At 48.9% G+C, this 26,227-nt stretch overlaps 1 protein-coding gene across 1 annotated transcript in view; it reads left to right on the forward strand.

Moving 5' to 3' along the window:
* Window positions 1-26,227, forward strand: part of SLC2A9 (solute carrier family 2 member 9) — a 126,591-nt gene that overhangs the window by 11,047 nt on the left and 89,317 nt on the right. The window contains exons 3-4 of the mRNA XM_075545028.1: window positions 13,044-13,204; window positions 20,390-20,514. Coding sequence (XP_075401143.1) covers window positions 13,044-13,204; window positions 20,390-20,514 — 286 coding nt within the window. The remainder of the gene's footprint in view (window positions 1-13,043; window positions 13,205-20,389; window positions 20,515-26,227) is intronic.

Here is a 26,227-nt window from a genome sequence, read left to right on the forward strand (position 1 = left end):
CCCTGCTCCGTTTGCTTCTCGTGTGAACAAGGGGACGGCGGGGCCTGTCTGTTGTCATCTCCTCCCCCGGAGGGCAGGGATGGGACCGTCCTGTTGGGAAAGCCCAGTCCTTTGCTTGGAGACGGCCTGACGTCATCAGGTCGGTGTCTGAACATCTGCACGCTGAAAGGATGGACGGCTGGGCAGCTGCTTCCTGCCTTCCTATAGCCTGGCTCCTCCTCTCCTGTGTTTCCTGAGCCTCGGCACCATGGCGATGTTGCCTCGGCTGGGAGCTTCCAGAAGAGTCCGCACATCAATCTTAGATGAAACACAACCAGTTTGCTCCCTAGAAGGGACGATGGTGAGATTTGAGCTCACTTACTTTGGATGCATGATTAGGAAGGACAGATCCCTAGGAAGGATACCCCCTGTGGTCCAGAGAGGGTCAGTGAGAGCGAGGGAGACCCTAGATAAGGTGGGTGGGCACACAACCATAACAAGGGACTTGAACATGCCAACCACCATGAAGATGGGGCAGGACCAGGCAGCGTTCCGTTCCGTTCGTCCGAAGGTCGCGTGAGCTGGCGCCTCCGGTGGCATCTGGCAAAGCATCTTCCATCCGGCTGCTCTCACAGTGTGTCCGCCTCATTTACATCCTGTTGCTGGGGCCTGAGGGCCGAAAGGAGACTGGGATACATGTCTTTGAGGGGTCCTTAGAGCAGCAGCAGTGGCAGACGCCCCACAGAATTAGACAGAACGACCTGTGGTGTGGAGAAGCAAGTACAGATCTATGGATGAAGACAGACTTTCCTTGGGGAGATCAGAGGAGCTTTGCTGAAGGAGCTAAGGGCACTTGGTCATGGTGATTTCCTGGGGTGGAGGAGGAGACTGGAGAGGTGCCAGGGCCAGCTTGCCAGAATGAGTACAGACCCAAACTGGCCTGTCTGCAAGGAGGCTGAGCAAGACCCCCCATGAGAGCCTTCCAGGGATGGCAGCTGCATTGAGCTGGAGCCAGGCTGGCCACCTGGGAATCCCAGCCTGTGCTGACCAATGCTAAGTGTCAACTTCCCTGGGCTGTGGTTCTCAGTGGTTTGGGAGACACTATCAGCATCCTCCATTCTGTCATCGGAAGCAACTAGCCAATCCATTGGGAGGAAGGTTTCTTTGGGGCTGTGTCCTGCATTCAGTGGATATGGGTGTTCTGGAAAAGCTTGTTCTTTCTCTCACCTATGCCTGACTCATCACAGTCTGACCTCAGTTGTTGGATGAGAGCCAACATCCTGTCACCTGACGTGCAGAATTTAGATCCACCAGCTCCTGTGGCCCTGTGAGCCAGCAGCCTGTCACCTGACCTGCAGGATTTAGCTCTTGTAGCCCTGTGAGCCAGCAGCCTGTTGCCTTGACAGGCCATGTTTTAGCTCATCTGCCTCTGCACCACTTGAGTCAAGAGAAGCCTCTAACTTGTCACTGGACCCACAAATGGAACTTACCATCTGCTACCATTACATGAATTGGCATGTAATTGTCAATTCTCTTGTCGCTCTCTTGACATGTCTAGATAGGTATCATAGAGCTATCTACATATTATATATAATGATATCATATATATGGAAGACTGGCAAGAAGGACCTATGACCCACTTCTGAAAAAAATTGGCTGGTGAAACCTTATGGCTTTGGAGAACACTGTTGGGTCCAGAGTCAAAAGATGAGCCCTTCTTCCAAGGAGAAGACTCTGAAATGTGGCAGGGGAGGAGCTGACCCTCAAAGTAGAGTCAACCTTACTGACTTGGATCTAACTTCATTTGATGGTAGGACATGACTCAAAATGAAGAGAAACCGCTGCAAACATCCAGGAATAACCAGACGGTGGCATATACAAAGTGTGAATCTAGGAAAATTGGAACTCACCAAAAATGAAACAGAACACATAAAGATTGTTAGCCTGGCCATCGGTGACTGGAAGAGATGCATAGTTATGTCCGTTCCAAAGAGAGGTGACCCAAACGAAGGTGGACATTATCAAGCAATAATTTTATAATCATTCAGCAAGTTACATTTTGCTGAGGAAAATTCAACAATGGCTGCAGCAGTACATCAACAAGGAGCTCCCAGAGATCCAAGCTGGCTTCAGAAGAGGACTTGGAAAAGGGATCGTCGTGGCTGACACCAGATCCATCTCGACTGAACGCAGAAAACACCAGAAAGATGTTTACTTGTGTTTTATTGACTATGCCAAGGCCTTAGACCAGGGGTCCTCAAACTACAGTCCGCGGGCCACATGCGGTCTGCCGAGGACATTTATCTGGCCCGCCGGGTGTTTTTGCCCCATGTTTTAACTTCAAAATAAGATATGTGCAGTGTGCATAGGAATTTGTTCATAGTTTTTTTTTAAAAAAACTATAGTCTGGCCCTCCACTGGGTCTGAGGGACAGTGAACTGGCCCCCTGTTAAAAAGTTTGAGGACCCCTGTGGCTTAGACAGTGTGAACCGTAACATATTATGCATAGCCTTAATCCAATATGACCTCAGTTTATGTTGCTGACATCCGCAAAAACTCCAGTCTCAAAATCAGGTCAAATTCACAGGAAGTATGGGTGGTGGTAAGAGTGGTAGGAGTCCCTAATAAGACAATTTAAAAAATAAATAAAGCCATATGTTATAAAAAAATTCCCAGGGAGGAAAAACAACAAACAAGCCCACTGCTGTCAAGTGGATTTCAACTCATAATGCCACATGGGACAGGGTAGAGCCACCTCGCGAGGCTTACAGAGTTGGCATCTTTATGCAGCCAGGCTGCTACATCTTCCTCTCACCAAGTGCCAGGAGGATTTGAGCTTCTCAGCTGTGTGCTTAACCACTGTGCCACCAGGAGTCTTCATTAGCATTAGGGACTCGCCATATCTTTTGGGGGGGACATAGTTCAATCTACAACCAAAACAACCCACCCCCCTGCAAGTAGAAAAGCCACTTATTGCTGTCAGGTGTTGTTGAGTTGGTTGACCCTTGTCCAACAGAGAGAAACACTGCCCAGTCGGTCCTACACCATCCTCACCATTGCTGCCTCTGAGCCCAGTGCTGCAGCCATGGTGTTGATCCATCCTGGTGAGGGCCTTCCGTGCTTTCCCTCCTCCTCTGCTTTACCAAGCATGATGCCCTTTCCCAGCATCTGATCCCTCCTGGTAACATCCAAAGTATAACCTTACAGGACAGGGTTGACTTGCTCCGTAGGGTTTCTGAGACTGTCGATCTTTATGGGAGCAGACAGCCTCATCATCCTCCCGCCTAGTGGCTGGTGAGCTAGAACGGCTGACTTTGATCAGTAGCTCAGTGTCAAACCCGGGGTTCCTTACAACAACCAGTAACTGCCACAATACATACATCAATTGCGTAAAGCACATTTGTACATTCATTGCTCTCATCATTCTCAAAACATTTGCTCTCCACTTAAGCCCCTGGCATCAGCTCCTCATTTTTCCCCTCCCTCCCCACTCGCCCTCCATCATAAACCCTTGATGATTTATAAATTATTATTTTGTCATATCTTTCCCTGTCCGACATCTCCCTTCGCCCACTTTTCTCTTGTCCGTCCTCAAGGGAGGAGGTCACATGTAGATCCTTGTAATCGGTTCTCCCTTTCCAACCAACCCTCCCAGTATCACCACTCTCACCACTGGTCCTGAAGGGATCATCGCCCTGGATTCCCTGTGTCTCCAGTTCCTATCTGTACCAGTGTACATCCTCTGGTCTAGCCAGACTTGTAAGGTAGAATTGGAATCATGATAGTGAGAGAGGAAGGAAGCATTTAGGAACTAGAGAAAAGTTGTATTTTTCATCATTGCTACATTGCACCCTGACTGACTCATCTCCTCCCTGAGACCCTTCTGTAAGGGGATGTCCAGTGGCCTACAAATGGGCTTTGGGTCTCCACTCTGCCCTACCCCCCTAATTCACTATGATATGATTTTGTGCTCTGATGATGCCTGATCCCTTCAACACCTCGTGATCGCATAGGCTGGTGTGCTTCTTCCATGTGGACTTTGTTGCTTCTGAGCTAGATGGCTGCTTGTTTACCTTCAAGCCTTTAAGACCCCAGATGCTATATCTTTTGATAGCCGGGCACCATCAGCTTTCTTCACCACATTTGCTTATTCACCGGTTTTGTCTTCAGGAGTTGTGTCGGGAAGGTGAGCATCACAGAATGCCAATTTAACAGAACAACGTGTTCTTGCCTTGAGTAAGTACTTGAGTGGAGGTCCAATGTCCTGGTTTGTCTTTTATATGCGTTCTTCCCCTTTCCTGTGATTTCTGAGTTGAAAAGCATTTTCCCCTTAAATTTTTTAAATTTTAGGTTTTATTGGCATGTTATTCGCATGTTATACAATTCAATAGTTTGAATATATTAAAGAGTCATACAATCATCGTCACAATCCATTTTAGAACATTTTCTTCATTCTTGTTTCATTAGCTCCCTGCTTTCCTCAACCTCCCTTGCCTTAACCCTAAGCAACTGCTGATCCAGTTACTGTCTCTACAGATTTATCAACCTGGATTTCATACAAAGAAAAACATCGAAAGGAAAACAAAGTCAATAACAAAATAAAATACAGAAATACCTCAATCTAAAAGACAGCAGAAAACAATGAAAGTCGGAATAAATTTAAAATGAGTCAGAGGGGTGTTATATTTTAACTTACCTACATCTGCCACACTCGATTCACAATGCTCTCTGCCTGATAGCCAAACTATTCACACCGGGGACTGTGGTCAGAGGGGGTTCACTGCAGGTTTAATTCACACGGGGACTCTGCAAATGGATTTGGAGCGTCCACGGTCACTCATAGCTGTCTGTAAATCGAGTGTTCAAATTTTAAGCTCGAATACAGCTCCCTCCGCTGGTCTTAGATCTTATCATTTACAATCCTTGGATCACACGGGTTGGTGCACTTCTTCCACGTGGACTTAGCTGACACCTCACTTAGATGGCTGCTTGTTTTACGACAAGCCTGTAGGGCCCCAGATGCTATTCTTTCTGATACCCAAGCGCATCTGATTTCTTCACTATGCTTCCACCCACCCCACCCCACCTCTGCCCATTTTTTCACCTTATTTTCAAGTGGTTTTTTTTCTTTTCTGGGCAGAAAGACAACCATCCCCCTTCTCCCCCCCTGGTGGTGTTACTGTTGAAGCTCAGGGGTCGTGCTGAGATGGACTGACCCTGGGACAGTGAGGGAGAGTGCACATTCCCCCAGTAGAAATGTGGATTCTGTCACTTTCTCCTCCTCCCTTAGGGCAGGTAAGGAAATAGTGACTGAGGAGTTAAATCACCTTCCCTTTCTGACACCCACTGTTATGGAGTTGACATATAACACCCCTATAGGACAAGGTCGAACTATTTCTTTTGGTTTTCCTGGGCTGTAAATCGTATGGGAGCAGAAAGTCTCACTTTTCTTCCACTGCACCACAGGTGGGTTCAAACTGCTGACCTTGTGGTTAGCAGCCCATTAGAGAACCCCCTGTGCCATCAGGGAAGGGCTGTCCTAAGCAGCCACAAGTGGGAGAAGCTGGTCTAAGGAAACACGTGAGTGGACCTACAGGGAGTGCAGATGGGAGTCTGGCCCTTTCTCTGAATCCCACACCATTGCCGAATGTTCTGGAAGCTCAGATGTTGTTCAGTAAGCATTTGCACAGAGTCAGGCTGCTCGGTGTGGCCTGAGACCCATCCTCAAGATCTTTGGGAGCTGATGATGAGAGCAGCCTGTCCCCTTGGCTTGAGAAGGAGGCACCCAGGCTTCAGGGCCGTGGCAGAAGGCAGACACTCCAGGAAGAGCCCACTGCATCGCATCACTGAAGAAATAACCGGCAATTAACTCGAAGACAAGGCATCGCTAGCGAATTTACGCTGGCGACAAGGCTGGTTATTATCCTTGAAGCTTAGAGTCCCTGCCTCTCTTGCTCATCCCCCCTCCCCGGGGTGCTTCTTCCCTCTTCTTTTGCTGCTGGTGGCACAGGGGTTAAAAGCGCTTGGCTTCTAACCACAAAGGTCAGCGTTTCAATCCCACCAGCTAGTCCGTGGGAGAAGGACAGTGCAGTCTGCTTCCATAAAGCCCACAGCTCTGGAAAGCCTGGGGGTCAGTTGGATAGAGAAGCTGTGATCCAGGATGGCAGGGGTTTGTCTCATCAGTTACAGAAACGATACAGGCTTGTTAGGAAGAGCTCATAGGACAGATACGTTTAAAAATAAAGCGGCTACCATGAATCACCGTCTCTGAGTCAGCGGCCCCTCTTGCATGTGTGATAATAACCCACTTTACAAAGAAGGGAATGGAGGGAGGGGGAGGGATGGAGCTTCCTGCCCGAGGACATGGGGCTACTGAGCAGTGCTTGGGGATCTGAATGCAGGAAGTGAAAACTCTGGCCCCGCCAAGAAGCCGCAAACCGTGCTCTGAGGACTGAGGGGCGCCTGACCCAAGCCATGGTATTCTCCATCGCATCACGTGCATGGGAATGTTGGACATCGAATGAGAAAGACCGGAGAAGAATGGATGTGCTTTGCGCATGTTGTCAGGAAAGACCAGTCCCTGGAGGAGGACAGCGTGCTCGGGAGAGTGGAGGGCGGCGAAAAAGAAGGTCCTCGATGAGCTGGACGGACACACGGCTGCCACCACGGGCTCGGGCACAGGGACGGCCGAGAGGCTGGTGCAGGACCCGGCAGTGTTTCGTTGGGTTGTGCATGGGGTCGCTATGGACTGGAACCCGCTCGATGGCCTCTAACAGCAACAGAGAGTTGGTTCTAGATCCCAGTGTGGAATTGATTACATTGTGTTGAGCCACATCATGGGGAAATACTGCCAAAGGACTGAGAACCTTAGCCCAGCCAAGTTGACACAAAACTGAAGTGTCACAGTGTGGCTTTCCCAGATTCCTAAAGGGAGACTCGCGGGTTGTCTGCAGCTACTGTCTACTGTAAGACGCTTCTGCGTTATTTAAATGTGGAGCTGTGAGTCACTGTTTGCTTAGGTTTGCTTCTAATCAGTGCTGGCAGAGCTGCCCACACACAGAAGGGGGGCCTTCTCCAGGCCTGGAGTCTGGGTGTCTGGGTGTTCCAGGCTGTGAGTGTCGCCCTGGCCTGCTCCAGTCCCCAGGGACCTGCATCTTTGACTCAGAATGTCTCATTTCCATAAGGTTTTTCTAGGTAAAGTGTCTTTGTGGAGTTGAGTGGGGAAGGCCTTGGAGAGCTTGGCATAGAGGGTGGGGCAGAGGGCACTTCATTCAGACAACCTGAGAAAGCCCTGCCTGAATAGGAGAGCAGAGGGAGAGCGCTTTGGGGACAGGTGTTGGGTGGACACTGCTGGTGGGAAGAAATCAGAGGTGAAAGGCTCTTTTGCTGATCATGGGTAGGGAGTACTCTCTGCTGGTGTGCTACTCTGCCTGTGGGTTAAGCCAACCCATAGACCCAGTCTCTGGAGCTTGATGCTCCTTCAAGACTTACTTCACTACGCTGCTGGTGCGCACATTGCTTGAGCTTGGGGCTGCTGGTCACCATGCTTGACTTTGATATCCCAACCAGGCCTGCTTCCCTAAACTCCTGAGGTACTGACTGTTGGCTGACCCACCCTGCTGCCTGCTGCCTCCGGGCAGACTTTGCCTGCCTTGCTTGAAGGAAAACTGCTGTCTGCTTCCTTCACCTTGCACCCAGCAGCCATGTGAGCTGAAGGGCTTCCAGTACGTTAACTGTTGCATAAAAGTGAGTTGAGCCGAGCCCTCTGTACCTCTGTGTGGACTAATAGCTGTTATATTCCTACTCACTGTGTAAACCTATATATATACATAACCATAAGTGTTTCTCTAGAGAACCCTGCCTAACACGCAGGTGCTGTTACAGATGGAGCCGTGCCCCGCAGAACACGTGCTGGAACTCTAACCGCTACGCTGTAGATGTCACCCCATTTAGGAAGCGGGTTTTCTTTGCTACATTAAGGAGCCCCCAGTCAGCGTAGGGTGTGTCCTAAGTCATTAGCTTACGAGATATAAAAAGAGCCAATCAGAATTAGAATCAAAGAAACACAAACGGGGAAAGCCTGGTGCCACGTGGGTATCGCCAAGGAACCGAGGGAGAGAAGCTGTACAAGACAAGGATTTTCCCCCGAATGGACAGAAACAGGCTTCCCTAGGGCTTGAATGCAGACTTCCAGCCCCTTGAACTATGACGTTTGTTTCCATCCCCTTAGGACCTCCATGAGTCAGAATTGGTTGATGGCAGTGAGTTTGATGTTTGGGGGCTAGGCCACCCAAGAGGCCCTCCTGGCATAGTGGTTATGTGTTGGGCTGCTAACTGCAAGGTCCACTGTTCAAAGCCACCAGCCACTGTGGGAGAAAGATGAGGTTTTCTACTCTCAAATTTAGCTAAAATCCAATATCCATTTGCGGGGTCCCCATGTGGAATAAGCCTCTGGGGACTCCCCGCTGACCACCGACAAGGGATGTGAATGGCCGTGCAGTCAGAGTGTGCTGGAAAGTGACAAATGCAGAGGTCCTTAGGTTAAAATTTGACACCTTATCATTTGCTCTACTTGTTGATCCAATTATATACTTGTTTTAGTTTTCAGTATTTTCTGTTATCTTTTCAACAGAGGGTTTCCTATGGGGTTTTTGTTTTTGTATATTTTTCTTTATATGAGATCCAGGATGGGTAAATCTATAGAGACACTAACTAGCTCAATAGTTTCGTAGGGTCCCGGCAGGAGAGGATGGGGAAATAGGGAGCTATAGTGAGTGCAGGAAAGAAGAAAATGTTCTAACATGGATTGTGGTAACGACTGCACAATTCTTTAATGTATTTAAACTATCGATTTGTATGATCTATGAATTATCTGTCAATAAAACTGTTAAATCAGAAGACTGACAGTGTAAGAAACCCACCAGGGCAGTTCTACCCTGTCCTATGAGGCATCAGACTTTACTCGATGGCAGTTTGGCTTTGGAATATTCTTGTGCATCCACTTGCGTCATGTGTTTGCAGCACGAGCAGATTAAGACAAGAATCTAGGAGCCCGGGGGCCTTGTTTTATACATAGTGACTCTGTGTCAGGGTTTCTGAGTCTGCAAATCTACACGAGTAGCCAGTCTCATCTTTTCCCCATGGAGCAACTCAGAGGTTTGAACCCCAACCTTCTGGTTAGCAACTGTGTTAGTCCGGGTAGACCAGAGAAACAAACCCAAGACACTCACGTGTGTGTAAGCAAGAGCTTTGCATAAAAGAGCAGTGGAGTACTGAGAAAACACCCCAGCCCAGTCCAGATCAAGTCCATCAGTCCGATATTAGCCCCTATGGCTGATACCAGTCTATAAAGTCCTCTTCAGACTCACATAACACATGCAATGACGCTGAATGCAGGAAGCTCACAGGCCAGTGGGTGAAAGGTTTTGTGGATCTAGTGGCGGTAGAAACATCTCAGCACTGGCAAGGGGTCTCCACAGGCTCAAGGGTTCTTAAGTAGCTCCATGTGGCTTGTCGGCAGGAATGTCTCATAGGGAGTGAGTGTGTGTCCCACCTCCAGTGAGCTATTTATCTCCTTAGCTCCTCCAAATGAGGTCATCAAGCTGCGACCTGACTGACAGGCTAGACTCCACCCCTCCAGGCTAAACTCCACCCCTTCACTTTTAATAGTCTCAAATTGGCAACAGATTGTGCAACAGCCACAGCAGCCCATGTCTAACCCACCATGCCATCAAACATACACCCAAACCCAACCCAACCCACTGCCATTCAGTCCACTCCAACTCACAGTGACCCCGTAAATCTTTACAGACGCAGATGGCCTTATATTCCTCCTAAAGATCGGCTGGTGGGTTTGAACGGTCCACCTTGTGGTTAACAGCCCAACAGCTTATTCCACAGTGCCACCAGGGACGCACAAGATGCACTTCATTCTGCCGGTAGCGAGCTGTGGCCAGGTTGTTCACAGGGGCTGTGTTTTTACAGGAGCTGGCAACATAGGCACCTGCCTGGCTCCTTCCAAAATGCTGGACTCCCAGAAGGAAAGGAAGCTTCGAGTCCAAGAGACCAGACACTGCCTGGTCCCGCACCTCCCTCACAATTGTTCTTTTGTCTAAGCCTATTGCTGCGGCCACTGTGTCAGTCCACCTCACCGAGGGCCTTCCTCTTTTTCGCAGCCCCTCTGGGTTTGCTTCCCAGTCAGTGTACCTCATGCACCAGCACCACCCTTCTGTCGACGGAGGCTTTTGCGCTGCCAGGATGCTAACGAGGCTTCAGCAGAGCTGCCACACTAAAGCAGAGCAGGAAGAAAGGCCTGGTGATCTCCTTCTGAAATGCAGCCAATGAACTCTCACCAAGGTAGTGGTTGCTCCATGACCTGTCCAGGGGACAACCCAGCAGCTGCCAGCATGCCAGCCCACTCTGCAGGGCCTGACTTGATGGTAGCTAACACAGCAGTGGTCAGACCTTTCTGTTTCAGCCAATCAGGGGTTCTGTGAGTGTTCTTGCGCCCCTGAACAACACTCTCACAGTACCCCTGAGATGGGAGCCCTTGCCAATAGAAAAACCAAGGTTCCGCTGGTTTAAATAATTTGTACATGTTGGGGCTGAGATTTGAACGCAGTCCTTGGTACCCTGAAGACTCTGCTCTTTCTACAATATCATCTACAGGCTCTGGGGATATTCATGGGCCCATGTTGGGGGGTCAGTGTGCAAATAGGGGCAACTTGTGGATGGATCCCCACAGAGAGCTGAATGCAACGCCCTTCATCTTCAGCGTTGTCTTAGTATCAATGCTTGTGTTAGTCTGGGTACTTTAGAGAAACAAATCCACAGAAACTCATATGTATAAGAGAGAGTTTTATATAAAGGTTAAGTGTACATCAAGAAAACATCCTAACCCAATGCTGTCCAAGACCACAAGTCCAACATTAACCCATTAACCCATATGTCCAACACCAATCCACAAAGTCCTCCTCCATTTCACAAAACACACCTATGATGCCGACTGCAGGAAGAAAGCTGAATCAGTGAACGTGTAAGCATCTCAGCGCTGGCAGGGGTCTCCACACGGCTGCTCCAGCACCCAGGGCTGCATCAGGGTAGGTCCATGCGGCTTCTCCTTGGGGATGTCTTGCAGGAAGTGTGCCTTGCCAGATGAAGCAGGGAACTGGCTAAGGCAGCTGCACCCTGGTCCGACCATCACAAAGCAAGAACTCAAAAGGCGAGGCTCACCAAGCCATTTATCCTTCTGCCCTTCAACTAACCCCACATGAGTTTATCAGCAAGATTGGCAAAATAAACTAACTACCTCAATGCTGTTCTAACTTAAATACCAGATGGGTCAGTATACCAGAGTGCAGGCTCTCTCAGTGGAGGAGGTTAAAGGTCAGAATTCCAGGCACCGGCCCTGGGGCAGGCTCTCTTTGTTGTCTTCAGAGGAAGGCTCTTGTCTCCTCTGTTTCTGGGCAAGGCCCAGCTCTTGGGTCATCTCTATGTGGTCTTGCTTCTCTCGTTCCCCATCGCTGTTGCTTGCTTGTTTTTGTATCTCAAAAGAGATGGACTTAAGACACACCCTGTACGAATCTATACTCATTCAGTCGCATTAGCAACGTGAACTTAAACCAACTTCAAAATGGGAATACGGGCACCAGTGTAGGGTTAGGATTTGTAGCACCTATTTTTGTAGGGCACAATGAAATCTGGCACGTTGCCTCTCGGCGTCATCCAGTCCCCATGCCACACCCACAGAGTCAGAATTGACAACCACAAAGATCTAGACATGTGCTCAGCGACCCACTGCTGGGCTGGAGTAACCATCTGTTTCTGTAACAATTGTTGTAGTTAGGTGCCATTGAGTCTGCTCCGACCCACAGCGACCCCATGCCCAACAGAGGGAAACACTGCGTGGTCCTGCACCATCCTCAATTGTTCCTAGGCCTGAGCCCACCGATGCAGCCACTGTGTCAGTCCACCTTGTTGAGGGCCTTCCTCTTCTTTGCTGCCCCTCCACTCTACCAAGCATGATGTCCTTCTCCAGAGACCGGTCCCTCCTAACAACCTGTCTATAGCATGTAAGAGGAAGTCTTGCCTCCCTTGCTTCTAAAGAACATTCGGGTCTTACTTCTTCTCATACAGATCTGTTTGTCTTGTTAGCAGTCCATAGTACTTTCCAGCCCCACAAGTCAAACGCCTCGGTTCTGTAAAGATTAGACCTTTGGAAACCCTACGGAGCAGTTCTCTTCTATCCAATGGGGTCGCTATGAGCCAGGATCCACTTAAGAGCCGTTGGTTTGGTTTCTGGCTTATTGGGTATGGTGCGATGGCTCATTGTGATTATACCTTGAATTTCTCTCCTGGCCAAGGATGTTGAGCAGTAGTTTGTCACTTGTGTTTTCTTTGGCTTCAGGTGAAGTCTTCGGACCATATTTTCTTGGGTTGCGTGTCTTCTTTCTGTAAAGAGTTACAGTCTCAGAAACTCACAGGGCCAGCTCTACCCTGCTCTACAGGGTCGCTTTGAGTCTGAACTGACTCCATGGGAGTGAGTCTGGTTTTCTGGGTTGTCTCCTAGGCTGGCGTTTTCTGTGTGTGCTCACGTGACTTCTTTGCATCAATGTTGTCTTTCCAAGAGCAGAATGCTTTCATGTTCCCGAAATCTGAGTGACCCTTTTTGTTTTCTTTCCGTTCGTTCGATCATTTTTTTCCCACTTTCATGTCAGTCACATGTACCTTGAACACATCCCTGGGGGATCATGCTGTGTACCTGAGTTGGAGAAGCCCATGTGTGATGGTTTTCCGATCCAAGGTTGACACCCAGGTTTGGCACTTTCAGGGAAGGCCACTTCGTCTCTCTGGGCCTCCGTTTCCATCTCTGTAAAAGAGGCGGCAACACCAAGGTCCCACCACAAAGCCTGCTGCTCTGTGAGCTTACGCTCAAGCCGGGTTTAGCGCAGTCGTGCTTTCAATGACCAAGTGCTTAATAAAAGCGTTTTTCTCGTATCCCCCGGCTTGCTTCAAGGAATGGGATGGGAAGAAAGGAAATGACATGCTTTATTGTTTATTTTCAGTACATCAAGGCCTTTTACAACGAATCCTGGGCAAGAAGACACGGGCAGCCAATAGACCCGGATACACTGACGCTGCTCTGGTCTATGACTGTGTCCATTTTCGCCATCGGTGGACTCGTGGGGACCCTGATGGTGAAGCTGATTGGAAAGGTTCTTGGGAGGTCAGTGGAGGCCGTCTCTCTTTGGGGCTCCTTCTACGGAACGCTAGTTTGGGGAGGAAACGGAAACCCTAGAGAGTTCAACATGCTCAACAGGAGAGATTTTGATGAGCAATCTGCTTTCAGGAAGACAAACAGAGGTGACAGAGCAGCAGAATCCAGGAAGAGCTGAAGGCATGAGCAGATGAGCTGAGGGGTGGGGAGGGGGTGGGCCATGTCAGAACCAGAACACCCACGTTGGGAGTGAGCAGGAAAGAAATAGCTGGGTCTCTCGTCCTGCCCTCCAATCTCCCGCTGGTCTCTCCACTGATCAAATCCAAGTAGAAGCCCGAAAACCAGGGCGCCTTCTCCACGTAGTCATGCCTCCTGGGGCACAAAGCAGAACAGCGAGGGCAGGGAATGGCTTGGGTTTCGGGGCACATAAAGAAGAGTGGACACAGTGTCTGGGAGACTGTTCCATCTAAGCACTTGGCCATCCAGGAGCACTGATTCAGGGAGACCTCATGAACAAGAGCACCAAATGTCGATTCTCTCTACATGTTCATTAGTGTATTGGGGCACACTTCAGTGGGGTTTCCAGACTCCAAGGGACCAGGAAGTAAAACCTGACGGTCTACTTCCAATGAAAACCTACAGATCACAATAGACTGCCTTGGTTCTCAACCTTCATAGTGCCGTGGCCCTTTAATACAGTTCCTCATGTGGTAGTGGCCACCCTCCCACCCATAAAATTATTTTCGTTGCTACCTCATAACTGTAATTTTGCTTCTGTTATGAATCAGGTGACCCCTGTCAAAGAGTCGTTTGACTCCCAAAGAGGTCGTGACCCACAGGTTGAGAACCGCTGCAATGGAGCTTTGTTTGATACAATGCTGGAAGTTGAGACCTTGGCTACAAACCCAGTTTCAAGAATGAGATCTGATGCTTCCTGATAATTCAGAGTTGTTTCTAAGCCACTTGTGCTCTTTGAGTGTTGCTTGACTCCCTGGTTGAATCGTTGTTGGTTCCAATTCATAGCGAATCAACACTCAGCCCTGCACTGTCCCCTCAAATGCTATGTTTGAGCTCACTGTTACAGCGAAGTGCTTTCTTGTTCATGTACCCTCGCATGATGGTGCTTTACCACGTACAAAGTCCTTCTCCAGGGACTGGCGTCTTCTAACAACTTGTCCAAAGTGTGTGAGATGGAGTCTTGCCATCCTAGCTTCTCAGAAGCTTTCCGGCTGCACTTCTTCCAAGGCAGATGGGTTTGTTCTTGTGGCAGTCTATGCTAACTTCAATATCTTTCATCAACATGATAATTCCAAAACATCAGTTCTTCCATGGTCTTCCTTATTCATCATCCAGCATGAAGACATACTTAGGAGGTGATTGGAAATGCCATGGCTTTGGTCAGCTCTACTTAGTCTTCCAAGTGACATTTTTGCTGCTTAAATACTTGAAGGAGGTCTTGTGCAGCAGACGTGCCCAAGGCAGTGAATCCTTTGATTTCTTGATGACTGCCTTCATGAGTGCTGCTTGTAGAGCCAATCAAAATGAAGTCCCTGACAGCTTTGATCTTTTCTCCATTTATCATAATGTCTATTTGGTTCTGTTGTGAAGATTTACATGGACAAGTAATGTAGGCCACAGTCCTTGACTTTCATCAGCAAGTACTTGACGTTCTTCTCACTTTGGGACTCACCAGTTGAATAGCATGTCCCTACAAGTTCATGTCCACCCAGAGCCTCAGAATGTGACTTCCTGGAACGAAGGTCTTGGAAGATGTAACTAGTTAAGATGACATCATTCTGGATTGGAGTGAGCTGGTAGTTCTATAAGAGAAATAGAAAAGGCACTGATATAAAGGAGATGGACACAGAGGGCAGCGGGCCACGTGAAGATGGAGGTGGCAGCGGTAGAGGTCCAGCGACAAGCTAAGAAGTGTGAAGCATTGTTGGCACTTGCAAAACGGAAAGGAGAGGCAAGCACCTTCCCCCTGAGACTTCAGAGGGAGCGCACCTTTGCTGACAGCTGGCATTGGGAGGTCCAGCTTCCAGAATGGTGAGAGGATAGGACAGGATTTCTGTTCTGATTAACGGCCTCGTTTGTGATACTTTGTTATGGCAGCCCTGAGAAACATACACACTGGGGAAAATGGAGAAAAGAAGCCTATTTTCTCACAGTTGTTTCAAAGTGCAGGTAGGTGAACAGAAGTGGAATGAGCCCAGGCGCCCTCCAATGCTCTGAATATTCAGCAGATGGCCCAATGCAATGAGCCCTTTGGTCTCTTCCTGGCTGCTGGTTCCATGAGCGTTGACCATGGATCCCAGCGTCACACCTTTGACAACTTCAATCTTCATTCTTTTTATCATGATGTTACCTATTGGCCCACTGCTTCAGGAAGGACCTCATTTCACTAGCGTGCAATGAAAAGCAGGCGGCCCTGAGTTCATCGCACCTGGGTCAGTGCTTGGCTACGAACCTGAAGGGTGGCAGTTGTAACCCAGCCGGGGCCCTCAGAGGACAGGCTTTGTGACCCGCTGCTGAAAGGTCACAACCTTCAACCCACATGCAGCCAGGCAGAGGGATTTGCTGAAACGAGCAACAACCATGAAATGTACTCTGTAGACCAGGGGTTCTCAACCTGTGGGTCGTGACCCCTTTGAGGGGTCGAACGATCCTTTCACAGGGGTCACCCAATTTATAACAGTGGCAAAATGACAGTGATGAACTAGCAACAAAAATAACTATGGTTGGGGGGGTCACTTTATTAAAGGAACTTTATTAAAGAGCCGTGGCATTAGGAAGGTTGAGAACCACTGCTCTAGATTCAACGTGAAGTAGTATACCTGGCATCTTCCACCAGTCGGCCATCGTCCTGTGCATCAAGCCAAACCCTGCCATCGAAGAAAGCGATGCTCACGCTTTCTCGGAGCCCTCTCCTTCCCAGGCTAAGTGAGTCGTTCCTGTGACGTGTTCTCAAGGGGCATGTTCCCATCTCCTCGCCACACCTCTCACCCACTCCTGGTACCTTCTATCTGAGAACCGAGGACCCCCTGGCTTCATAAGGAAGAGTGTATTGCGGAAGCCCAGCATCATGAATTCAGCGCCAAGAGGGAGCTGGAGCTGGGCTCCCGGATACGGCAAGGCCCTGTGGTCCCTCCCTTCCTTAGCTGTGTCTGTAGCCCAGGGAATAAAACAGGGAGCACGGTGATTTAAAATCCCTATCTTTGGACTCCAGTGAGTCAGCTTCATGAATTATTTACAATAAGGTATCCCAGCCTCACTGGGGCACTGTCAGGCTGAGAGTTATTTTGGGAAGGACCATATTAATGTGATGACCTTGCTCAGAGAGTGTAAAGCCCTGGTTGGAAATGTTTCAAGTCAGACTTTAATAGGATTTTAACATCGCCTGTGCATAACAAAAGAAAATACCGGATCCCATCCAGCGCAGGAGCTCAACCAAAGCCCTAGCTTCAAAATATCCCGGGATCTGGCGAGTTCTCGCTACCTCTGCTGTGACCCTCCGGGCCCAAATCACCACCACACTTGCTCCTTGGAGGCCAGGACGGAGGGACAGCGTCTGACGTGCTTCGGACATGTAGACAGAGAGAAGTTTCTAGGGAAGGCCATCATGCTTGGAAGAGAAGAGGGGCAGTGGAAAAGAGGATGACTCTCCCTGAGATGGACTGACACAGTGGCTAGAACAATGGGTGGAAGCGTAGGAACAATTGTGAGGACGGCGCAGGACTGGGCAGTGTTTTGTTCTGACTGGAGGCTCCTAACACCACCACCACCAACAGGAGCGAATGTGGCGGCTAACATTGCGGACAGCTTAGTATCGTGGTTCTTGGAGCGCTAGAACCTCATTTAAATAGCTGTGCCCTCGACAAAGTCCCGTAACTTCAATGGTGAAACGCAACAAACAGCTTACCTTATTCATGGAGACTGGCAAAGACTCAACAACATGGAACATGCCCGCCACAGAGTGGGCACTCATGGGTTTTATTTTATTTTCATTCCTTGAGATTCCAAATACATTCTATATAGTACCCTCACATTCTTCACATAAACCCCAAACCAACCTCACGCCATCGAGTCAATGCTGACTCATAGTGACCCTTCTAGAGCAGGGTAGACCCGCCTCTGTGAGTTTCTGAGACTGTAACTGTTTATAGACGTTGAAAGCCCCGTCTTTCTTCTGAGGAGGAGCTGGTGGTTTCGAACTGATGACCTCGTGGATTGCAGCCAAGCTCATAACCATTACGTCACCAGGGCTTCCAGGCTTCACATAAGCACCAAACAAATAGACATTTTGCAGATGCTCAGAGAGAAATCTGCTTAAAAGTTATTTCGTCACTATCTGGTTGGGCTGTGCAAGTGGAGATGGAGATGGATAGGGAGATGGAGTCAGGATAGGAGCATTGTGGTCATAATTTCATGTCAACTTGATAAATAAGTGCAGGGGTGGAGTGTTGCCTGTCAATCAGGCCGCAGCCTGATGATGCCTCCCTGTGGGCATGGCCTTCTCATGAGGATTCTGCGAACTTCCTCTCTTTCTCCCTGGAGGTGGGCCGCACGCTCCTTCTGCCTTGGTCTTCCTGTTGGCAAACCACACTGAAGACTTGTTGAGACCTGCGGGAGCCTCTCTCTGTGCTTCACCTTCCTGTTGAAGAGCCACACTCAGAGAGCTGGAGGAGCCACATGGAGACCCACACCAGCTCTAAGATGCTTCTACAGTCACTGGATCCACAAGACGTCACACCCACCAGCAGTGCTTCTTGTCTTCTGTAGCATAAGGGGTCCCAGTGAGGTGGAGCGGACTCAGCAGCACCTATAACATCCACAGTCCCCTATGAATGGACACATGGGCTATTTCAATAGGTTATTGTTTTTTATGATACGGGATGTTACAAGGAGCTATTTTTATACCATGGCCACTGACTTCTAAAAGGGACCCTGGAAAGGAATCGAACACTTCAGACAAGTTAGACATAGTGGAAAGAGGTCTGGCCTCGAAGGCAAGTCATCTCACGCTTAAAAGTAATGATAAATTCCCCCTTCAGACCCCTAGCGACTCACAATTTACCGAACAACATACTTACTGTCTGTTAACTCATCGAGGCTGAAGGAAGCAGGAGGAGAACTCATGAACTCCTGGGTCCACGAGTTGTCTGAACTAAAGCAAAGTTCACATCCTAATCGTCATACTTTGGGTGTGTTGTCAGGAGAGGTCAGTCCCTGGAGAAGGACATCACACTTAGTAAAGCAGAGGGGTGGGGTGGGAGAAGAGAGCAAGATCCTCAAGGAGATGGACGGACACAGCGGCGGCAACAACGGGCTCAGGCGCAGGGACCGTTGTGAGGATGGTGCTGGACCAGGCAGTGTTTTGCTCTCTTGTGCATCGGGTCGCTTTGGGAACTGGCTGGATGGCACCCAACAACGTGTCCTAATGAACATCTCCATAACGTGGTGATAATGGTAGTACCACCTCATGGAGGCATGTGAGGGTTTCACGTAGGACTCACCCAGAGTGCTTAGAGTGGGGTTTGCCACCTCGCAGGGGCTCAGTAAAGATGAGCGATGATATATTTTGTTTGGCAGATGACAAAAGGAAAAGGGAGTGATGAATCGCAAAGTCATCTGACACCACCCCCCCAAAAAAAAAAAAACCAACAACCACCGTAGCCTTGACAGAGGCACCTAGGCCCCCAGGCCTCCAAAGATGCTGTGAATCGCAACTCATCCAATGCTGACGGTTATCCTGGCACTCAGCAGTCAATCGTAATTATTGTCATGGGAATTTGCCCAGTACTGCAATTCATCGACGACACTTCTGGGTCCATGAAGAAGCACAGTTAGTTTCTGAACTAGAGACAGACAGAGAGAGAGAGAGAGAGACAGAAGCAGCAGTAACAAAGGACAAGAACACAGGAGGAAGGAAGCAGTGAAGGCATGAAGGAACTAGTAACCTGCCTACTGAAGCTGTAGGATGCTGTGCCAGTGACCCAGCTGTCCCTTCGCAGCCCCAATTGTCCCCTCGGTGCTTTATTCTCTGACACCGAGTCTGGGACCTGTTGGCCTCACTTGTCCTTTACAACTGCTGCTTGTTGCGGTTGTTGTTGTTGGCTTCTGTCAAGTCAGCCTCTGACGCCCGGTGGCCCCCATGTACCAGAGGACAGAACTCTTGACCCTCCTCCATGATTGGTTGGGGATTATACCATTGTTCTTGCTCCATTCAGTCTTCAGTGGCTGGTTCAGGGGACATAGACTGACAGGGCTTGCTTCCTATTCAATCTTAGTCTAGAAGTTCCACCAAAACCTGCTTCACATCTGAGCAGCACACAAGCTTCCACACAAGGATGCACAAGTGGGGGCTGTGCATGAGGTACGGTGGCCAGGAGTCAAATGCAAGGAAGAAAAAATCCTTTCACTGAATCACTACACCCCGTCCCGGTTCCCGCTAGAACCTACCAGCAGGCGCACCAGCAGGAGTCTGGGGGCAGAAAGGGGGAAGGATCTGCTTCTTGCTGGTTTGTCCCAACAATAATGTGACAGTGGCAACTGGATCCAGGACCAGATTTCGTCCACATCCCAAACCAGACTCATGGAGCCCCTGGCAGAAGAAGGTGGGCAATGCCCTACCCCCCACACCTAAGCAACTCTCCAAGGCCCCCTACCCCAGCCCCCTGAGGTATTAGCAAACTTGGGGCAGCATATCTCCTCAGAAGACCCCTTTTTTATATTATAGACCTCCCACAACTGCTTAACCAATTCCTTAAAGTAAGTGATTTCCATGAAAACAGCCAGATTAAGTTCTCTTGGCTCAGACTCATGAATTCGTAAGAAGGGCCTGGTCTCAGAAATGTTAAGTGGTGGTCTGAGAGTGGGTGGACTAAATGCAGCAGCAGGAAGTCCTAGGAATCCATCGTCTGTCCAAGGATGGATGCAGACGGCCTAGTCTAAGCTCCCCTGGGAGCTTCGAGGGAGGACTGACCTTGTCATGGTCAAGGTCACATGGCCAGAAGGTGGCAGCAAGGGCCAGAACTCACCTGACTCCTAGGCAGAGGTTCTTTCTACTTGGGCCTGTGTCTCACACTGCTGACCCTCCTGAAGTGCCAGGCCCCCTGCTCCTGGGGTGGGCAGGCCAGTGACCCATCTTATGCGGGGCCTCCTCATCACCCCCCCCACCTTCTTGTTTCCCAGGAAGTACACACTGCTGGTCAACAATGGGTTTGCAATTGCTGCTGCCTTACTGATGGCCTGCTCTCTCCGGGCAGGAGCCCTTGAAATGCTCATCGTGGGCCGCTTCATCATGGGCGTGGATGGAGGTGAGACTGCTGGGAGGGGAGGGCCATTTGAACAGCATGGGGGCTGTCAGAATCATCCCTGCTGGCAAGTGATGGTGCGGGGACAAGGTTGCTGCATGAACCACTCCTATCACACTGTTCTAGCACCCTGGCTGAGAAACCCCAAGTCCATCCCAGAGGCCAGTGGTCGTCAGCTATTAAACTCCATCGATTTTGTCACCCACACCACTAAATTCTTCTTTCAAAGTCATCACAGTGAACAGTGAGTCCTTGCCAGAGACGGGCTGCCTGTCAGGTCTCTGAATCGCTTGTTCTTCTGTTTGCTAATCAGGCATTGCAAGCCCCTGCTCTGCCTGGCATTTTCTCACCCAATCATTCCAGACAAATCGACTGCTGCCGAGTCGGTTCTGACTCATAGCATCCCAGTAGGACAGAGTAGCTCCGTGATTGAGGGTTCCCAAGGCTGGGAATCTCCAGGGAAGCAGACTGCCTCATCCTTCCTGCATGGAACAGTTGCTGGATTCAAACCTTTCCGTTAGCAGTTCAGCACCTAACCCAGTGTGCCACCAGGGATCCTTGTACGGAAACTCTCACTGCCATGGAATCTATTCCAGCTCCTAAAGACCCTCACAGACAGGGTAGAACTGCCCCTGTGGGCCTCCGAGGCTGTAACTCTTTAAAGATGTAGAAAGCCTAGTCTTTCTTCCGTGGAGCGACTGATGGCTTCAAACTGCTGACCTTGCAGGTGGCTAGGTCCAATGCTAACCACTGAACCACCAGGGCTCCTCAATTCTGGTACAGACTGGAGTCTAATGGTTAACAAGGCACCCAAGTCTTAGTGTTGCGTCCCAAGAATACAACCCAGCAGGACAGCAGGATGTTGTTGTTATTGTTGCTGTCAGGTGCCCTTGAGCTGGTTCCAACTCACCGTGACCCTGTGTACAACAGAGCACTGCCTGGTCCTGTGCCGTCCTCACTATTGCCACGTTTGAGCTCGTTGTTACAGCACTGTGCCGGTCCATCTGGTGAGCAGCTTCCTCTTTTGTGGCTACTTTACCAAGGAACCGATGTCCTTTGCCAGGGACTCATCGCCCCTGATATGACATCCAAAGTATTTCCAGACAAAGTCTTAGCATCCGCCCGTCTAAGGTATACTCTGATTGAACTTCAAGAGTTATTCCAAACTCAAACTCGCTGCTGCCATCTAGTCGATTCCAACTCCCAGCAGCCTTGTAGGAGAGGGTGGAACTATCCCTCCTATGGTTTCCCAGACTGCAACTCTCTGCAGGAGTAGAAGCCTCATCTTTCTCCCACAGAAGGGCTGGTGGTTTGGTCTGCTGACCTTGAACTTAGCAGCTTAGTGCATGACCGCTATGCCAACAAGCCTGTGGGACAGTTCTACTCTGTCCTGTAGGGTCACTATGAGTTGGACTTGACTCAGGAGCAATGGGTTGTGTTGTGTTTGTTGTTATTGTTTTCCAGTCTGATTTCAAAGACCCTCCCTACTTCAGTTCAAGGGTACACGCAGTTCACCCATATGACCTTGAAAGTCCTTTCTTTGCGGAAGCCACTGGGATTCTGTCTTTCTCAGGTTTTATATTTTATCTTCGGAGCCTCTTTCCCTTCCCTTTGCCTGCCTGGCTATTCCAGGGGAGGCGGCACTTTCTGAGCACCACTAATGTTGTACCTGAATTCACTTACTTACAAAGACACTGCATTCAGAGGCAGATGCCCATTCTGCAAAGCCATGAGCTCAGAATGAATGCCCAGGCCTTTGTCCTAGAGTCCTGCGCTGCACAATGGAGCAGAGGGAAGTGAAAAGAAAGAAAGCACGAGGGAGGAGGGAGCGGACTCCTTCTGATCCCTGGAGCGTGGTCTCCTGGAGCAGCTCCAAGAAGCAGGGAGTTTGTGCCATTTGCCTGCCCAGAGCCCTCTCCAAGCAGAGCGGGCGGGTGCACTGTGGGTGAAACACAAAGGACAATCACTGGTCAGAGCGGAATGGCCTGACTGGTTGGTCGTAAATAATATAAGCTCAAAAGATTAAGCCTGGGGGTGGGAGGGGGGTGCATGTTTCAGAAGGTAGAACGCCTTGCTGTTCAAGTTGTGTTCTCATGGTTTGGAGGGTAACAGACTGGGCAGAAAGAACCAGGCGTTCAGAAGTGGATTCTAATCTTACGCCTGCCATGGGTGACCTCAGACAAATGCCTTCACAGCTCCAAGGACGGTCGAATGCCTTGGCCAAAGTCAATGAAACACAAGTAAACATCTTCCTGGCACACTCTGCTGTCAGCCAAGATGCAGGACATCTGTACCACTGTCCCTGGTTCACATTCTTTTCCGAATCTGGTCTGAACCATCAATGTACTGCCGCAATCGTACATTGGGAGAGTTTCCGCTAAATTGTACTTGCATGAGCTATCAATGATTTGTTCTGTAATTTGCATATTCTGTTGGGCCACCTTCTTTAGAATGAGTACAAATATGGGTCTCTTTTGGCCAAGTAGCTGCATCTCAAATTTCTTTCCATAGACATATGGGTGCTTCGGTATTTCAATTGGCATTGCATCAGTTCGGAGAGCCTTGCTCTGGTTCATATTTTCAGTGCAGCTTGAACTTCTTCCTTCAGCATTACTGGTTCTTGAACACAGGAGATGCTTGTGTGCTATCTCTTGACATGGCTGAATGTCAACGAGTTCTTTTGGCACAAAGACTGTATTTTTTCCATCGTCTTTCTATGACTCCTGCATCATTCAGCATTTTGCCCAGAGAATCTTTCAATCATACAACTTGAGGCTTGGATTTTTTTCTTGAGTCCTTTCAGCTTAAGATACACTGAGTGTCTTCTTCCTTCTTGGTTTTCTAACTCTACGTCCTTGCATATCTCATTGTAATATTCCACTTTGTTTCCTGGAGCTGCCCTTTGAAATGTTCTGTTCAGCACCTGTGTGTGGGGGGGTGGGTGGGGGGGATGTAGCAGAAGACAGGTCAGAGGATGGAAGAAGTTTCTCTGATGTACAGTTCTGTGATCTAAGATGACAACCCCCCTTTGGTTATCACATGATGCACGGGCTTCCTTTGAACCAGGACAGGCCCAGGCAAACCTGGATGGGTTAATGAGCCTATAGTGGACCTGTCATACTGAGGTCCTCTTGACTTATTTATAGATTAGTAACTAGCATCTGGCTTTCCATGTAATTTCACAACGATCACCAGTTAGTGATAGCAACTGGTTAAACATATTACCTGTGTGCAAGATGTGCAGAGCATCATACAAGGGAAGTTTTATTACTATCCCAAACATTACCCGCTACAGGCTAGGGCAGTTGGTGCTGTGTTCTTCAGCGCTGCGAATGCTGCCTCTCACCTGCCAGTTCTACCCTTGAATCCTTATTAGTCTTGTGTGAAATGGTGACCATTAGCTACCACTGAGTGGGAAGAGTGTCAGGGAAAAAACACACTAACGTGGACCACACAGGAGCCAGGAGTCTGGCCCTTGGTGATTGAATCCCCGCCACCTCATAAATGCTGCTGCTCATTGCTGTGGAGTGTTGATGAACGTGGAAGGTTGTGGTTGAGTTGGATCCTACTTGTGGAAATTGCTGTCTAATGGAAGGCAATGTTGTCTGGCCTCGTGGATCTCCATCATAACTTGTACAATGGCATCCAGCGTTGTGCACATGATGTCCATTCAGCTTATCTCATTGAGGGCCTCGCTCGCTTTGCTGATTCTCTACTTGACCAAGCATGAAAGTCCCTTTTCAGTCATCACTTTGCTGATGATCTGTCCACATTCAACTAGATGCATTCTCACCATCTCTGCTTCTAAGGAGCATTCTGGCTGATTCTCCAAAGACGGATTTGTGCATTTTTCGGGCAGTCCGTGTCCTAGTCAATATTCTTCACCAAACGCCTTGATTTATATGCACCAATTCTTCTTTGGTCTTCCTTTTTCATTGTCCAACGTTTATGTGCATGTGGGATGATTAAAAGCATCGTGGGTGGATCAGGCACACCTTAGTCCTCCAAGTGACAGCAATGGGCAGTAATTATTACCCCTACATTACAGATGAGTTAACAGAGACTGAGTAACTTGATCAAGGCCATCTCATGAGGCAATGATGGATTTAAATTAAATCCCACTGCAGTTCAAGTTTCTCTCAATTGGTATGCCTTTGAAGCAACAATGTGCTAAATTATGGGGAGCCAGCCCACTTTTCCTTGAAGACAGATGCTCCCAAATATGTGTTTTGGTTCAAAATTTAAATATCATCTGGCTTGTGTTGTGACATCCGGATGATTTCCTTCTATTTGCTTCTCGAGTACGGTTGTCTCGAGCGGTGAACCAGAAAATAGTGACTCTGGGCTGACACGTAGTGAATGTGATTCTAAGAATTAAAATGGGGTTAAATCTCCCCCTCACTAATTTCTTTGGGGAAGAATATCCCTGCGTTCGGGAGAAAGACGAGGTTTTCTACTCCTGTAAAGAGCTGCCCCCTCAAAACTCATGGGGCAGTTCTACCCTGTGCTCTCGGCTCCCTGAGTCGATGCCTATGACTCAATGGCAGGGAGCGGTGATCCCTGAATGCAACAGCAGGGAGGGGGAATGCCGTTCAACTGGGTGTTTTATGTGTGCCAGTAAATGTGCCCAAGACACTGGGGAAATGGGGCAAGAGACAATATCTTTGGGGTTTTTTTTCCTTTTAATACTGATTCTTTGTTTGTTTTTTTATGCAACTAACACTTTATGCCGTCACAGTTTGATGGAAAATTAGACAAGGGGGGTATGTAATCACGCATAATGGTGATTTATTTGTTCCAGTTTCGCCACCTGTGCGACGCTGAGCACATGTTATTTAACTCTCAAAGCGGTCTCATAAAGTTAGGCTCCATGCCTGCTCCCATCCTGTGGAGGAAGAACCAGATGAAAAGAAGCCCAAGGCCTCACAGCTTGCAAACTGCAGGGAGTCAACCTCGGGGGCCGCGGGGTGCAGGGCACGTCAGCTCTGCTCTGCAGAAGGAAGCTCTACCTGGGATAAGGGCATTGACTAGACATTGGGAGACCTACAAAAGGCCTAAGCAATACCCCGACAGGTATCGGTGAAAGGAAATAGACAAGGCCTCAGATTATTTTGCTGCTAAGACCCTCTGAGAGTGCAGTGTTGTGCTTTGCAAGACATCTTAATAACTTAATAAAGTTATAATTATGTAAAACTCTATAATGACCTAAAGTTGGAACTATCACTAATCCTGAAAGTCGGGTCTAGTCTCTGAAGATGTAAATGTACCCGATGGTTGGAAGTCACCTGTGGATGACACCATCCGTCAAAGGTGCATGACAGGCTCAGCCAGAGCTGGGCCCTTGGTCTAGTCAAGACGGAACATGTTTGCTGGTGGGAAAGACTCAAGACCTAGCATAGAAGACCTCGGGGGTTCTTTTGACAAAAAGTACCCATTTGGCATCTCCAGATGTTACTTGGTGATTTGGGGACTTAACCCACTTCTCTGAGCTTCAGTTTCCTCATATTTATAAAGAACATCTCGATAGTATATTCACTTGAGAGAGTTACGGTAAAACTAAGCGCATTAAACGATGAGAAAGATGGTTGGTACTTGGTAAGCACTGTGTGTTGGCTATTATTACTGTCACCATCACTATACCCATCATCACTACTGTCACCACTATCAGTGACACCAACACAAACACCACACTCACCACCATCAGTGAAGCCACCAT

This window comes from Tenrec ecaudatus, chromosome 3 (genome assembly GCF_050624435.1).
Source record: "Tenrec ecaudatus isolate mTenEca1 chromosome 3, mTenEca1.hap1, whole genome shotgun sequence".
In the NCBI taxonomy this organism is placed as follows: Eukaryota; Metazoa; Chordata; class Mammalia; order Afrosoricida; family Tenrecidae; genus Tenrec; species Tenrec ecaudatus.